Genomic DNA, 16,368 nt, shown 5'->3' with positions numbered 1-16,368 from the left:
AACTGATAGAGGAATTTATCCTTTCAAAATGCTTTTATATATCATTTCCTTAAATCTTTAGTGCCACCTTGTGAGGTATATGGAACAAATATTATTCCCCCTTGGAAAAGGGGGAAACAGGGCATGCAAATCAACCGACTTGCCCATGTTTACACAGGAAGTTACACTAAGTGGATTAGAATCCAGGTTTTCTGACTCCAGTCTACTGTTTAGGCTTCGTACACACACACACACACACGCACGCACGCACGCACGCACGCACACCCCTCTTCCCTTCCCACCATCCTCTCCCTGTCTCACTATCTCTATTTCCCACCCTCTGTATTTAGAAAGTGGTTTTAAAAGAATGAGAAAATCCAGGGCATCTTCATAGGTGAGGAAGCAAAACGCCCCAACGAGCTGGTAAGAAAAGTAGCCTACATGATCTCTGGAGGGCTTGCTGGCCAGGCAGATTGCATTTATAGTGTAAATAGATTCTGGTTTATGGAAAAAAGTAATTCATGACGTGCCCCACTCCTCCTCCTCCTTCGCCCTCCTTTTAGTGCCTCCTGTCTGCGAGGTCCTGGGGTCCTTGGGTGCTGGCTGCATCAGGCAGGAGTGGGAGCGTTGTGGAACATCAGGCAGAGAGAGTGACTGCTAAAATATCAAAACCCTTCTAAGTAATTTTCAGATTCCAGAACAGATGCATGTGGGCTGGAGAACCTTCCTTGCCTATCTGCTCCTTAAGATGTTACATAAATCTGTTTTTTTTTCTCTCTCATTAACCTGCATTGCTACACTGCCTCAAACAGCCTGCCCCTACCTTCCCTCACACTGTCTCCCTTTGTCCTGTAACTCACCCCTTTCCATCCGCCACACTCTTCCCCTGGCCTGTTCTTTAAGCTGACCTGTCTCTCACCAGGTGAACCTTATGGCACTTGAATTGGGATCTAGGAATGGGGACTGTTTCCAAAGACCGTCTTAGGTGGGAAATCTGAGTAAGCACTTAAGGGCTCCCTTACACATTTTCACAGCACTCTGCTCAGGGAGCATGACACTACCACACACACACTACAACAATCACTCAAGCCAGTTTCTCTGTGGTGGAGACAAGATACTGGGAGGACTGGGTGGTGGGGTTACCTCCCGAGCTGCATCACCCTGGATAAGACACAATGGCTACTAGCTTCAGTCTTCAACTGGCTCTTTTATAAGGAATTCCTCTTACAGGTGGGAGGGAGAAGGGAGCTCTCAGAGATAAGGACTCGTGAATTGCCTACAAGTTTACTGGGCAGAAACTATTATCCAAACAGTTGTTTAGCTAAAAACAAGTACCTTGGCTTTTGTAGAATAAATGGGACATAGAGGTTTTGACTAGGGCATTTCAGTCTACAGAAGAGAGGTCAGGAAAAGCATATGGGACCCTAATTAAAATGATGTTTTTAAAGGGAAAAAATAAAGGGCCAGTAATAATGTAATCAGCACTGTAAATCTTAAATTAAAAATATGACTCTTTGATCCTTTAATAAAGAAATGGCAACTTCTGGCATCAAACATCCAGAGGGTAGGGCTGTTTTCTTACCCTTTTTGATATTGTTAGTTGACTAGGCACAATGGAAGCAGACGAATAACGAGGAGAATGGTATAAGAAAAGTCTCTGTTTTTATTCTTCTTATTCCAAAGAGTTATCTTCCCAAGAGGAAGGGAAGCACAGGTAATCCTGCTTGGAGGAGGGAGGTTTCTGTTGATTTGGAAAGACTATGTAACTTGTAAATGATGCATTTAAAATACTGCCTCCCTAAGTGAAGTCTCTCTCACTTTTTAAAAAAATGAAGAATTAAAAAAAGAAAGTACGTAAGGGGACTGCAACAAAAAGAAAAGAATTTAGATCTTAGCTCTTAGCTCCAATGTGGATAAAAGCCTACGACTTCACATGAGCGCATGGTAAAAAAACAATGGCTGAGAGCTGAGAGGAATTTTAGCTTTTCCATTCTTGAACTGCTGATTAGGGCAGTGGGAGTGTTGACAGGAATCCTGTCATTTTGCGCGGTGATTCTGTATCCCCAACTTGGAGACAGGAATCAATCTTATTTACTATTATTAGTCAGTTTTATGGAGTGTTCAGATGTTCTAGGTGCTGTATATGTATTATCTCATTTAATGCTAACCACCCTATGAGGAAGGTACTTTATTACTCTCATTTTATAGGTAAGGAAACTGAGCCCGGAAGTGACTTAAATGACATTCCCAAAGTCACATAACTGACATAGATTTGAGCTTTGGCTAATCTATGCTTGAGAATGTTTACCAACATAAAAGAAAGGCAAAAAGTATCCTACCACTTAAGGGAAGAGAGATTTATTCTGTCATTTTGCTGGAGGAATTTTTCTTGAAAAATGTTTTGGATTTTGGGGGCTAAATAAAATGCTTAAAAAAACACCCCAAAAAACAGAAAAGTGCAATAAGATAAAGGACTTAACAGGGAACCAGGGAGGGATTGCACTGTGGTGTTTTTGCTATGATTTGAGGACACCGTCATTTCCTGGCACTAATGACAGCATCACTTTCCATTGCTTTCAAGAGAGGTGGAATTGACACCAGAATTTATTATTTGCCTTAACACACTTTAAATATCCTTTGGGCAGAGGCAATGCCTTCCCCACGTTTGGTGCGAAGCAAGCTCATGCCTCATCTCATGAATTCCCATAAATAGTTATTAACCCCAAAGAAACAAAAACAAATCACTTGTATCTTTTCACAAAATGGATTTTTATTACAGTCATACATGGTTTCAGTGCCACAGAAAATTGCAATGTAGGGACAGACAATTTTTTGGATGGCTCTCTACAGAAACATGATGAGTTTTCAGAAATGAGTTGTGCAGGAATGTGGTTAATGAAAAAAGTGAAAGGGGTCAAGAGGAGAGAGAGTGTAGCATGTGCATCGAATGATTACTTTTAAAAACTCCTCTAAGCTCTGATAACCTTTTTCTGAAGTAAGGTCCCAAGAAAATTCATCAGAAACTGAAGTGATTGTGCTACTAAATACAAGGAATACATGTATTTATTTATTTGCTAAAGAAACCACGAGAAAAGTGGGTTGGGATGGGCTCAGACTTACTCCCAAACTCATGGCTGGGAGTCTTGGCGTCTGTGCCAACAGTTCAGGAACCAGCAGGCTAGCTGCAGACGGGTTGTAAGAACAAGCACAAAACCCAAGTCCCTTCTCAGTTGTCTCCGCTCAGTGGGAAACCCTCAGCGCGGCCAGAGGAGACTGTGCCATTGTCTTCACCTCTCCATCACCATTTCACCTTCTGCTTGCTGACCTCGCCATGAGCTGAGAGCTCTCCTTGCTTCGGCTGTGCGCTCCAGAAGCCAGAACTTCCTCTAGGAAACTGACCAGTAGATTTGAGGTTACTCAAAGGAAAAAAAAAAAAAGCATCTCCAAAACCAGACTATTTTGCTCATGACATCTAACTAGATGGGACGACATCGTGACTAATATGCAGGAAGCGCTGGTCTGACATTTGGGGGCAGAACAGAAGCGTCAGTTGAGCACTGAAACGTCCAGACTAGGAGGAGAGCCCTTTGTGCTCTTCCCCAGGGTTCTCACTGTTTTCCAGCGTTAAACTTGTCAGCTCTGTTAAGACTGGTATTGCAAGGTTGAAATTTCTAGTTAAGAGCCCAGAACTTTAAAAGGCAAGGCAGCTGTATTAACTCAGAGCCGTGTTACGTCAGCACCTCTCACCTACGCGTACTCTTGGAACTGCCTCAGAACTTGTTTTGTGCCTCTAGTCTCTTCTTTATCCAATCTATGCTCCAAAGTGGCACCAGAGTTAATTTTCTAAACTAGAGATTATATCCTATTGCATACTCTCCCCTCTTCTGCTTTAAAACATTTCTTTTGCTTACAGAATAATGTACAGATTGAAATTCAAGGCCCTTTATAATGTGGCCTCTTTTATTTATTTTGTTCCAAGAACTGTGTTAAGCCGTACGTGTATGTGTGTGTATATATGTGTGTGTGTGTGTGTGTGTGTGTATATGAAATAGATGCTATTTCCCTCATTTAAAAAATTAAGAAACTAAATTATAGAGAGGTTAAGTAACTTGCCAAGGCCCCAGCAGCTAGTCAGTGGCTTAGCTGGGTTGAACCCCAGGCTCTGGACTCCGTGCCCTCAGCACCACACAGCACCGCCTCTTCCCAATCTGGTTCCAGCTCCTACCATGCAGCGCATGCGCCGTTCATGCCCAACCTCTCACTGTTCCCTAAACACGTCGTGAGCTTTCATACCTTCATGCTTTGCTCTGATTATGTCCTATGTCTGAAATGATAGACTGCCCTTCTCCTTCGGATGAAATCCTTTTAAGACTGAGGGTTGAAAGTCACCTTTTCCGTGAAGCCTTCCCAGACTCCTCCATGCTGAACTAATGATGCCCAGCACTATTACCGCTTGGTCCTAGTGCCCGTTTAGCACTGCATTCGTATGAATTAGGAACTCTACATGTTATTGTTGCCCAAACAGACTGTGCGCTCCTTAGGGCGGGACTAAGAGTTATTCGGCTTGGCTTTCCAGGGCCTGGTACAGAGGCTAACACCTAGTAGCTACTCCACAAAGGTATACTGAATAAATGAGTTAAATGGCCCCCCATTGGCAAGAGAGCCTTCTCTATGACATAGCTCTCTGGGCAGTTTTTAAAAGTACACCGGAGTCACTCTCGAGAGAGATCTATCGTAGACAGAGGGTTGGCGGAATGACCGGGTACCTTGTTATTACCAATGTTTTGTAGTTTCAGACCTGGAAGAGTCTAGGCTTTAGAGGATTTAAATTCCAAACTCCTTTGCAAAAGAGAAAAATGGTGAAGTAGAGAGAAAGGAGCAGAAACTAACTTCATTTATTCCTCTGCTGAAACGCAGGCACCAATCTGGCCTGGCGTTTGGGCCAGATGGACCAGGGACGCTCGGAGGTCAGAAAATGACTTTTAGGAAGCATGAAACAGACGCGTATGTGCTGGTAAACACTATAAGAACTTATCAGATGGTCTTTGCTTCACTTCAGACTCTGCTACTTGTGCAAAGGAAAGGAGTAACTTTCCTGAAATTACACTTAAATCATCCTCTGTGTATCAGCAAGACCCCACAAACTTGACTGCAGAGAAAATGCTATTTATATTTTCCAAGCCTAATTTTGTTTCCTAGGGCCATTGTGCCTTTTTAAAAAGTATCTATTTGGGGACTTGATGAGTCACTGCTGAATGCTTTAACAATTATGGGCAATGAACATACTGGTATCTGTACCCCAAATTTAGACCATGTTTAAAAACAACAAAAAGTGAGTTTTCTTTTCTAGATGTTTTAACTCAGTCTCACGTAAAAAGCAAACTCAAAAATCCCCTTTTCCTGTGGTACTATAATCCAATCCAGTTTAGCTCAGTTCAATTTAATAAGTGTTTTCTGAGCATCCATTATGTAGCAGGCACTGAGCGAGGTGTCTAAATGACACTTGTCACGATTCCTTCCCTTAAGGGGCTCTCAGAGACAGAGACACAGTCACAACTCCGTGTGATACACGGTATAAAGAGATGGTGCCAGGGGCTCACCTCATAGATTAATGCGATTGCTTGTCTTGCTTTGTGCTGTCATCAAGCGTGTTTTCCCTACATGATGGCAAAGAGGAAGGTGGGTAGAAAAAGATTCTGATTTTTAAAAGTCAACCTCAAAAAATCTTGCATCACACATTGAAAAACAAGTTTCTTTACTTTTATGTCTTAGGTACGGGACTAGAGACTAACACAGGACTTAAAATTTTAAAATTTTAATTTTAATTACTAAAGTGAGTGAGCAACTGTGTTCTTCAGCAAAGCTACGTGTTATAATAAAACAAAACTCTTCTTTCTCCTTTTTCTCTGTCTTCCTCTTTTTTCACTGTCCTCCACAGATAGAGATTACGTGTGAGTTTCTTATTATACCAAAGACACCAAAAGATCTAGAATCATATCTGAAGAGTGCTACAATGAAAAAAATGAGTGGAATTTCTGGGAAGCAGGAAAACAGAAAAAGACTTGCAGGAAAATAATGAGACAAAAACCCACGATATTTGCCTGAATGGAGTATAAGCTAATTCCAGTCAACCACTAAGCTGGAGACGCTGGAATATAGGAGTGGGAGAGAGGGAAGGATAGGACGAAACAAGAGCTCAAAACACTGACCACTCTCCTCTCACGGCTGCGTTTCATACCTTTTTGCTTTTGCACATACATTCCCTCTGCTGAGAAGGCTGCCCCATCCCTCTCACACTTTACGTAGTGGAACTCTGCACCTTTTAAATCCCAGCTGTATGTTACCACTCCTCTAGGAATTCTTCTGCCTACATGTTCATTTTCCACATAAGCCTATGAGTTTTTCAAGGACACAGGCATTATTACATGAATAAGTTATTTTTGTTAAACTTTAAAAATAGTACACATAAAGCTCAAGTCTTCTCGATTCTTCTTCTCCCCATTACTCTTTCCACAGATAACAGTTGGATCAACAGGTATTTATTAAGAGCCATATCTTATGTGACATAGTATTCTAGATGCTACGAATATAATAATAAGCAAAGTGAAAAAAAATCTGCCCTCATGGAATTTATATTCCAAGGGGGGAGGATGGAAGATAAACGGAATTAATAAGTAAAATATAATAACACAACAATAATAATGTAAACACATATCACTATATACAAGGTACTGTTCAAATGAGATAGAAACTGTCCCACTTCATGAAGAAACGGGGGCACAGAGAAGTCAAGGTCTTGCATCTTGAAAGTGACAGAGTTGGGGTACAGACCCAGATGTCTGGCTTCAGAGTTTGTTCTCTTAACCACGAGGTTACACTGCCGCTCTCTGCAGTGTGTTAGGTGAAGAAAATGCCATGGAGAAGAGTAAAGCAGGTTTGAAGGAGAGCTGGAGTGTTGGCGGTGTGAGATTTTACATCCAGTGGTGGAGGAAGGCCTTGCAGAGAAACTGACATCTGAGCCAAGTCCTGCACGAGGCAAGGGGCATATCCCTGGGGGAAGGGCAGGTGCAGGGGACCACGGTCTGGTATGTTCAGGGAACAGAAAGGAGGCCAGTGTGGCTGCCGTGAAGTGAATAAGGTGTTGGGTAGTGAGAGACGAGATCTGAGATGTTAAGGAAGGAGCGGGAGGGGAGTGTGTAGAGAATAGTCTAAGGACAGAACTCCAGCATTCCAAAAATGGGAGAAATGAGCCGAAGAGACAGAGAAGGAATGGCCAGGGAGGTGGGAGGACTGGGAGAGTGTAGTTTCTGGAAGGTAAGTGATACAAGTGTTTCCAAGTGAAGGGACTGGCCACCTGTGTCACATGCTGCTGACAGGTCAAGGAAAATGAGTGCTAAAAACTGACCCTGGGGTTAGCCATGTGTGGGTCCCTGGGGACCGCACAAGAGCAATTTTGGGGAGTGACGGGGGTGAAAGCCTGGACGGAGTGGCTTAAGAAAAGAGGTGAGGTTTAAAAGGATATGTGGGTTTAAAAGAATATGTAAGGAGAAGAATTAAAGACAGGGTATATAAACAATTCTCAAAGAATTTTGCTATAAAAGAGAACGGAGAAATAGTATAGAACCTGGAAAGAGTTAGGAGGTTAATAGAGGGTTTTTAAAGATGGGGTGGGGAGGAGAATAGCATGTTTCTATGCTTCTATTAATGATCTGATAGAGTTGGAAAAACTGATACGGAGTCTGTAGCGACATCCTGGAGTAGGTGAGCGGATGGGATGTGGCCGGATGGAAAGCAGAGAAAGGAGCAGTAGTGGGGGCTGTGGGCGTTGTAAGGGCTTCTCTTACCACTTAATATACATCGTGAGTAATATCTGCTTGATCTGTGCATCCTTAGTATAAAAAGATATTGAACTAAGCGTTTGCTGGGTGAGTACATGAGTCAGATTCCTAATTTTTAAAGAAGTAAAGACCCCAGCTTAAGTGTCACCTATTACGCTAAACTTTGCCTGACGATCTAACAATAAATACAGAAGCCTGGGGAAAGGTTAGCACTCAACATCTATGTCTGAAAACACTAGGAATCAGACACAGAGGTCACCCTGCCCCTCACTGGATGTACACGTTACCCGTAAAGAACTTCTCCTTATTTCTCAAATGTGCTGTACCTTTTTCCCTCTCCTGTCTTTAATTATGCTGTTTCCCGACTGCTCTTTCTTCCTATGGAAATCCAACTTATTCTCTAAGCCCTAGCCCAAATGCTGTCTCCTCTGTGAAGCATTTCCTGATTACTCTGCCAGAATTAATTATTTCTATTTAGGACACGTTTTATTTAACTTACATACATTAACACTTGTCAATTTTCTGTACCTAAAAACCTCTAACAACATAAGAGAGTGAATTTATTAGTCTTGAGGGTATAGTCCAAATTCGTTTACCAGCTGACCTCTTTCTGGTATTTCGTTTTAAAAATGCATAACAATTTTATGTTATTTTTCATAAAGAAGCCTTTTCAATTTTGAGATAAACATATTTTAAGGTACTTATCAGCGAAATTATTTAATTCTACCCCTGAAAAATCCCCCCAAACTATCTGAAAATGGACTCCAAAAGATGAGTCATGTTCATTTTGTGCCTTTGAGTCCCTGGGACTAATTATACCCTACTTTGAGAAATATAAATTTGTTTGACTGCCCCACTGGACGACAAGGTCACCAGGGACAGCGACATCTTACTTTCTTTGTGTTTTATCCCCTGTCGTGAACTATGCCTTGTATCAAGCAGCTAGCTTCTCAGGATCTTCCCACTTGTTCCCAAACATCCTCATGACATTCTGTCAGTGCCCTTGGCTCACATTTCTTCTCGCTGCTCTTTGATAGAGGCCATAGTAACAGTAAACAAAACAACCCCAATGTCCAGGGACAGGTAACAGCTCAGAAGTAAGCTGTGGCGTGTTCACACAATGGAGTGTTACACAGCATGGAAAAGTGAATGAACAAGGTTCGAAAATGAATGGAACAACACAGATGACTCTTAGAAGCAATGTTGAATGAAAAAAAGTATACTATTTTTATAAAACTCAAAAATAAGCAAAACTAGACAATGCACTACTTAGAAACATATAGATCAGTGATAAAAAAACAACAACAACCTTCCCCCACCAAAGCAAGGGAACTAAACACAAGATTTCGGATAGTGGTTACCTGGGAGGTAAGGGATATAATCGGAGAGAAAAACACAGATAGATCCACGTTACTGGCAATTTTCTAGATCTTGGGTTAGGTGAAGGATTCAAGGGTGTTCCTTATATGATTATACTTTCTAACTTATATGTTACACATATTCTTTTATAAATATAAAATATTAAAATACAATAAAGAAAAAAAGCTGAATGGGTTTCTTTACTCTGGAGTTTCTTAGAATCTTTAACATGCTAATGTGAATTGTGACTTTTCCAAGAGGATCCAGTTTTCTCCAAACTTAGTTGATATCTCCCCAAACCAATTTCCTATGGAACAGACCTTGAGATACACTGAATTAAGATATAAAATATTTCTATTGAGGTTACTTTATCCTACGACACTTTTTTACAAGCAATGTAACTGCCTATTTAAAAAGGCAGCTGCTCCTTCCCAGTTCCCACCTTAGTACCAGATGCCTGATTTATGAGAAACAAAAAGCAAAGCAAAACATAAACAGGAGCCCGTGGCCCTATTTCCCTTCCCACTGAGAAGAAATAGGACAAAAAAGCATGGATCCAGCATCGTGCACGTATCATCTCCTGTGAGGAGAAAGGGTTATCCTCATAGCGCTCAGACAAAACATTCATTCCTCAGAGACATAACTGCCTGTACTATCAGTTACACAGAGGTCTGACAGGACAGTATCATCTGAGAATAAAAAGAGCTACAGATGTCCCTTCCCACCACGGGGAACATTTGAGACCACGTCAGGTTGTCAGAGCAACCACAACTACAGAAGGAGAATGGCGACCACCATTAACAAACAGAAAATACAAGAAACAGAGCCCCACATAACCTAACTGTAGCAAGCCTGGACTGCTGATGACGCGATGCGTATCTATTAATTATAGAAGTACTGACTCTGAGGGCCTCCTGGACAAGATTTTTAGTGAGCACAAATGGAAACTGAGCTGCTCAAATTTTTCTCCTCACAGACCACAGGTCATCTGGCAATTGCACTACCTTCAGAGGAAATTTTATCACAGCCTCAGTGTGTTCCTACCTGGGATACTAATGTAATCCTGCTCTTGAATGATGTTAAAGTGAGGATTTTCAAAACAAGTGATTTAGAAGAAGCATGGGTAATGACAGAAGTAGTGGTGATAAATATCCACAGTCTTTTTTACTCGATCTCCCCAAATGTAATAGCAATAGCAGCAGCAGCAAGTCACATTTATTGAGTGCTTACCTGTGCTGGTTACATACGGTTCCTCATCTAATCATCCCAACGGTGACATGAAGGAGCTAGTATTACCTCCATTTTACAGTTGAGAAAACTGAGGCACAGAAAAGTTAAATCATTTGCCTAAGGTCACACAGGTGGACACGTGGCAAAACTGGGATTTGAACAAGGTCGTCTGGCATTGGAGCCCATGTTCTTAATTGCTGTGCTTCACTGCCCCTTAAAAGACCAAAGACTACCGAAGGGTGACTTATAAATAACACGTGCCAGTCTAGCCCAGAAGCTCTCATGACAATCTGAGTGACAGAACATGTGTCCCGAAGGACGCACCATTCAGTAGGCGCAGAGGAAGGAGAGCTCCAGGCAGCTGAGGGTGATCAGCTCTCTACTATTTAATAATCCCAGTGGCATCACATTGATGGCTTTTTAAAATTTACAGAACATTTTTCTGTGGTGATAAAAACCATAGAAATGTAGATACTATAGGAAATAAAGAAGTAAATGAGTCACTTTTGTGTCACTACATAAGAGTTTTTGAGAGCTTCCTTCCATTTTTCACTTTTTATTATTGAACCCAACAAATCCTAAAACAAATACGCAAGTGCTGTATTGGGTCTTACAAACTACACAAAAAGGCATGTCCTACAAGCTTGTAAGAGATAAGGACATTTTTCTAAAATGCAACGTTTTGGCTGCCAGAAACAGAAATCCATTCCAACTGGCCTAAGCAAAGGAGAAAAGTATACTAGCTGGCAGGGGGTAAACTTCAAAACCAACCTTCTCCATATGAATGGATGATTTTTAAATTTGTGTTTAAGAATCAGGAGCGGCTAACTTCAGTGTTGGTAAGGGCACAGTGTGAAGGTGTAAACTAGTAAGATTTTTTGGGCTGGCAGATTAGTTACTTAGCATCTTAAAAGCATTTATACTCTTGGATGCAGCAATTTCATCTCAACATTGCTAGTGGCGCATGGAATCTATGATCACATAAATTTGAGCTTGAATTCCAGCTTTTGTACTTCCCTGCTATATGACCTAAGGCAAATTACTTAATTTCTCCAAGTTCCAGCTTCTTATTTGAAAACTGAGATCACAACAATATTACCTCTTCATAAGATTAAATGAGATAATATGTGTAATGAAGTCAGCAGACTGTCTGGCATATAGTATATACACAATTATTATTCTCCCAAGTGAACAACTGCACAAGTGTATAAAGATGGATACAAAATGATGTTTATTACAGCACTATTTATAAGAGTGAGAAATTATAAACAATGAATATCAAACAATATTTCTTTTGTTCACCACTGTATGTCTAGTCTCAAGATAGCTCCTGGAATGCAGTAGTTGCTCAATAAGTATTTGTTGAGGGAACAACAAGCTGATTAGTTAAATAAATTGTGGCACGATCAGATATCAGTCATTATACATGACATATATAACTATTTTCATTGAAAGTACATGTATAGTATATTCCCTCTTATTTAAAAATATGTGTGTATTAGTAATAGAAAAAGGTCTAAGAGGCTGTACACTAGGGTGTGACATTTCCTACGGTGGGATGGCAGTAGTATGGATATTTTCATTATCTTCTTTTTGCTTAGCTGTATTTACATTTTTTATTTTTGTCCTACAAGAATTACACATTGATTTTGTAATGAAAAGCTAAAAGATATATATGTTCCAGTGCACAAATAAATTGGAATCAGGGGCCACATCTAGATTTGAATCGTGGGTTAACTTCAAATTTTAAAACGAGCATCTTAGGAGAGTTATTCATTTATATGTCTATTTTCCCATTAGACATTGAGACTTGGAAAGACACAGAACTTGTTTTCATCTTTGTAGCACCTTGTACAGAACCTTACAGATAATCAACCCTCAGTAAATGCTTGTCAGTGACAGGTGATACATCACAGCTCTTGCAATGGTGCTTTGGTCAGAGGAGGAAAGTAAACACTCCCCCAGCCCCCAAATCTCCACAAAGATAGTGATGGTTCCAACAGTTTCAAAACTGATCCTGAAATGCCCATAAGTGAAGAAGAGTCTCCTCTGGATTCTTCTTCCTTTGAAATGCAAATTCTGTCACAGTATCCTAATTTTTCTGTAAATAATTCAGAGAGTGAATCAACTCGTGGTTACAGGAGAAGGTCCAAGTTTCTAGTGTTACTAGTTTAGGTCGAAATTTATAAAGTACCCATTGATAATATCAATCAGCCCCTTCCCAGCTTCAAATTTATTTAGAGAAATTCAAAATGCCAAATGTTTTCTAAGCCTAAACTGTATTATCTACAAAAAGACATTAATGTTGCTGATTTACTTTGTCAGAATCTTACGATTATCAACACTCAGGCATCATCTCAAGTAGTGATGAAGTTAACAGCTGCCACTAGTTAATCAAGTTAATAATATTTATGCAAAGAGCAACATGGTCTTAAATCTCATTCTTAACTATCTTTGGATGACAAAAATCTTAAAACAAAAGTAAATGATTCCTCGCTTTTATACTATTTTTTTCCCTGCTTTGATTTACAGTATTTCCCAAGTGGACATATTGTTCACTTGGTAAAAACATTTTGGCCACCTTACAAGCACTGTTGGCCACATTTGTAAGCAAGGGATTTTAAAAAATCATAGCCAGATAAATCTTCTTAAAATATTATTGTGACTGAGTACTTAGGTGCTCAGAGCCTGGAAGTAGAACATCTGAGTTCAATTCCAGTTTGGCCACTTACTAGCTCTATGACTTTGGACAAAGTACTTAACTTCTCTCTACCTCAATTTCCTCATCTGAAAAATGAGGTTGATGATAATAATAAAAATATCTGCCTCATCGGGTTGTTGGAAGAATTAAACAAAATAGAATGAGTACAGCAGCGCTAGCTAATAGAGATGTAAGTCACATATGTGAGGGGGCAATGTAATTGTAAATGTTTTAATAACCACATTAAAAAGATAAAAATCGGTAAAATTAATTTTAATAGCGTACTGATTTAACCTATATAGCCAAAACATTATCAACTTTAAAACATTATTAATGCATTATTTTACACTTTGGGGGGTACTAAGTCTTTAAAATCCTAAATGTATTTTATGCTTGTCGTATACCTCAAATTACAAGCCATATTTCAAGTGCTCAATAGCTACATGTGGCCAGTGGCTACCTTATGGAATAGCGCAGGTGTACAGTATTAAAATAGTGTCGAGCACATAGTATGTGCTAAATAAAGTTTACTTGTTAGTATCATCATAACCCCCATTTTAGGAAATGCTATGGATCAGTGTTTCTCAAAGCATGTGACTCGTAACAACAGCTAATATTTGGTGGTTCTAGGGTGTGGCACTAAATAGCACTGACTTACATACTGAGAAAACTATTCCTTTTTTAATTATCTTTTTATCTTTCTGACTATAGAGAGGAAAAAGTGTTAGTTTGGTACTACCGTGCTTTGTTCTTTTGAATTTTTAATTTTTTTATTGAGATGTAATTCAGACAAAAAAAATTTTTATGATATTGTTTGATGATTCTGACAAATGTTTACAGTCATTTAACCACTTCCTCAATAAAGACAGAACATTTCCATCACCTGAGCCACGGTGGCTTACAAATCAAGAAACTAACAAAATTCAACAATAATAAGAGCCATGAGCCAACCCTGACCTTTGAATACATAATGTCAAATTGCTTTCCAGAAGAGTTATTATACCAACTTACACTTCTACTAGCAATATTTGACACTGCCTCATTGCACATTTTTATCTTAAGGAAATAATCAGAGATGGGACAGGGTTTATCAATATACACGATGTTTATTGCAGCATTACTTATATCAAACAAAAATTGTAAACAATCTAAATGTCTAATAGTAATGTTAAAAGACACATCCTTAAAATTGAAATTATATAGCAATTATGATTATCTTAAATAATTTTTAACTCATGGGAAAATGCTCATTATAATTAAAGGTGAGAAAAACAAGTACAATGTGATCCTAATTATGTCAAACATAGAACAAACAAAAGTCAAAAACCTTTAGAAGAAAACATTAGGAAGAAATATGCCAAAATATTAACAGTGGTTAACTTTGAGTTGCATTATGAATGATTTTTACTTCTATATTTAATTTTTTAATTATAATGAACATGAATTATGTGGAGCGAAAAGCCTATTTGTCTTCATCTGTCTGCTAGCTAGAATGAAAATAACTGAAAAAGGGGACCATTAATTATTGTGCAGGCCGAGAGCTAATGAGGGTCTCATGGAATCCAGTAGTATTACAGGGAACCTACTATGTGTAGTCATTACTATTGGCTTGAAAGGGAACCTGGCAGTGAGAGGACTGCTGACCTGGGGTCACCTCCTGGCAGGAGACGTTTCTCTTTGTCAGAAGCTGTAAGAAGTACTGAACGGACAGCCCCGCGGAGCGGACTGCCTTTCAGGCGGGGCTCGGGCCCTGGCAGCACAGCTGGCTGACACCTTCACCGGGCTTCCCTTTCCTCTTCCTTGTTTATCCTGAATTCTGAGAAGGCAGAGGGATTTCTTGTACTGGGAGAACAACCTCACCCATACGGCCCTGGCTCTTGGCCTCCCAGCTCACACAGCTAACTGCAAGTGCCAACGCTGCCAGCAGGGACGTAAACTCCACTATTGATGAACTTGTGAAGTGATAGGCAAGCGAGCTGCGAATCCAAACCAAGAGGCTCAGTTATTTGTGAGGTAGGATCATATGCATCAAAAACCCCAAGAGGAGTAACGGCTCGGTCTACTGCAGCTGAATAACTGGTGGGGATAGTTCATCTAGGAACTTGCCTTTTACCATAACGCATATCATTTTGAACATGTAAGAGAAATAATACTTCTCTTAATTCATATGAGCTTTGTTTTGATACAAAGCCAGGCAGCCCTGCTAACATATGTCAGCTGTCATGGTTCTTCTCAAAACTCTACCAGACACATGAAAACTTGTACACAAATGTTCACAACAGCATTATTCATAACAGCCAAAAGGTGGAAACCACTCAAATGTCCATCACTGACGAATGGATAAAGAAAATATGGAACATGCATGTAGTGAAATGTTATTCAGCTGTACAAAGGCATGAAGTCTTCATAGAGGCTACAACAGGGATGAACCGTGAAAACACGACACTCAGAAGCCACTCACAAAAGACTATGTATTGCACGATCCCTGTTATATGAAATGTCCAGAGCAGGGAACTCTACAGACAGAAAGGAGCTGAGTGGTTGCCTGGGCTGGGGGTGGAGGTGTGGAGGAGGCTTCTTTCCAAGGTGATGAAAATGTTCTAAAATTGACTGGGGTGGTGGTTGCACATATCTGTGAACACACTAAAAGCCACTGACTTGTATACTTTATTAAAGTGGTGACTTGTAATTTTCATGAATCATATCACAGTAAAGCTGTTTAAAAGACCCCAGGCCCTACAATGCTAACTCACAGCGCATATGGGTCCTCATGAGGAGGTCTACAAGGCCCGCCATGACCAGGCCCAAGGACCTCTGCCTGCATCTCCTCCCCTTGTCACCTTGGACACAGCTCTGCCAGGCCTGGGGTGCTTTTCCCCCCCAATCATCTGGCTCACTCTCTCCCCTCCTTCAAGTCTGTGCTCAGATCTCTTTTCAATGCGGCTTCTCCCCGGCACCATCCATATGAGGAGTGCGACTCCCCCTCTGTCCCCTTGTGCTCACCTACCGATTTCCTTTGCCCTGTGCTTATTACCTTCTGATTTACTGTCACATTGGCTCATTTATTACGTTTACTGTTTATTTCCGCCTCCCTCTGCATGAAAATGTAAGCTGCTTCCTGTTATTCATGGAGGTATCCCGATGCTCAGTAAATACATCAGGAAGGAGTGAATTAACTATTGACTTTGTGCTGTTCTCACTTGTTCAGTAAACATTTATTTGTCTAGTCTAGAACTCAGATGTTGGTGAAAATATTTGTAG

The 16,368-nt window shown here is 40.3% G+C and overlaps 1 protein-coding gene across 2 annotated transcripts in view; it reads right to left on the bottom strand.

The window, feature by feature from the left end:
* Positions 1-2,724: 2,724 nt before the first annotated feature.
* The window catches only part of VPS45 (vacuolar protein sorting 45 homolog), a 50,752-nt gene continuing 37,108 nt past the window's right edge, over positions 2,725-16,368 (bottom strand). The window contains exon 15 of one of the 2 annotated variants that reach the window (XM_019740025.2): positions 2,725-3,373. In XM_019740025.2, the coding sequence (XP_019595584.2) occupies positions 3,286-3,373 (88 nt within the window). In that variant the 3' untranslated portion in view covers positions 2,725-3,285. Of the gene's footprint in view, positions 3,374-5,565; positions 5,637-16,368 lie in introns of those variants that run through there. The other variant, XM_019740026.2, reaches the window with a different exon arrangement.

The sequence above is a fragment of the Rhinolophus sinicus genome, linkage group LG14 (assembly GCF_036562045.2).
Source record: "Rhinolophus sinicus isolate RSC01 linkage group LG14, ASM3656204v1, whole genome shotgun sequence".
In the NCBI taxonomy this organism is placed as follows: Eukaryota; Metazoa; Chordata; class Mammalia; order Chiroptera; family Rhinolophidae; genus Rhinolophus; species Rhinolophus sinicus.
This window is presented reverse-complemented; position numbering and strand designations above follow the sequence as displayed.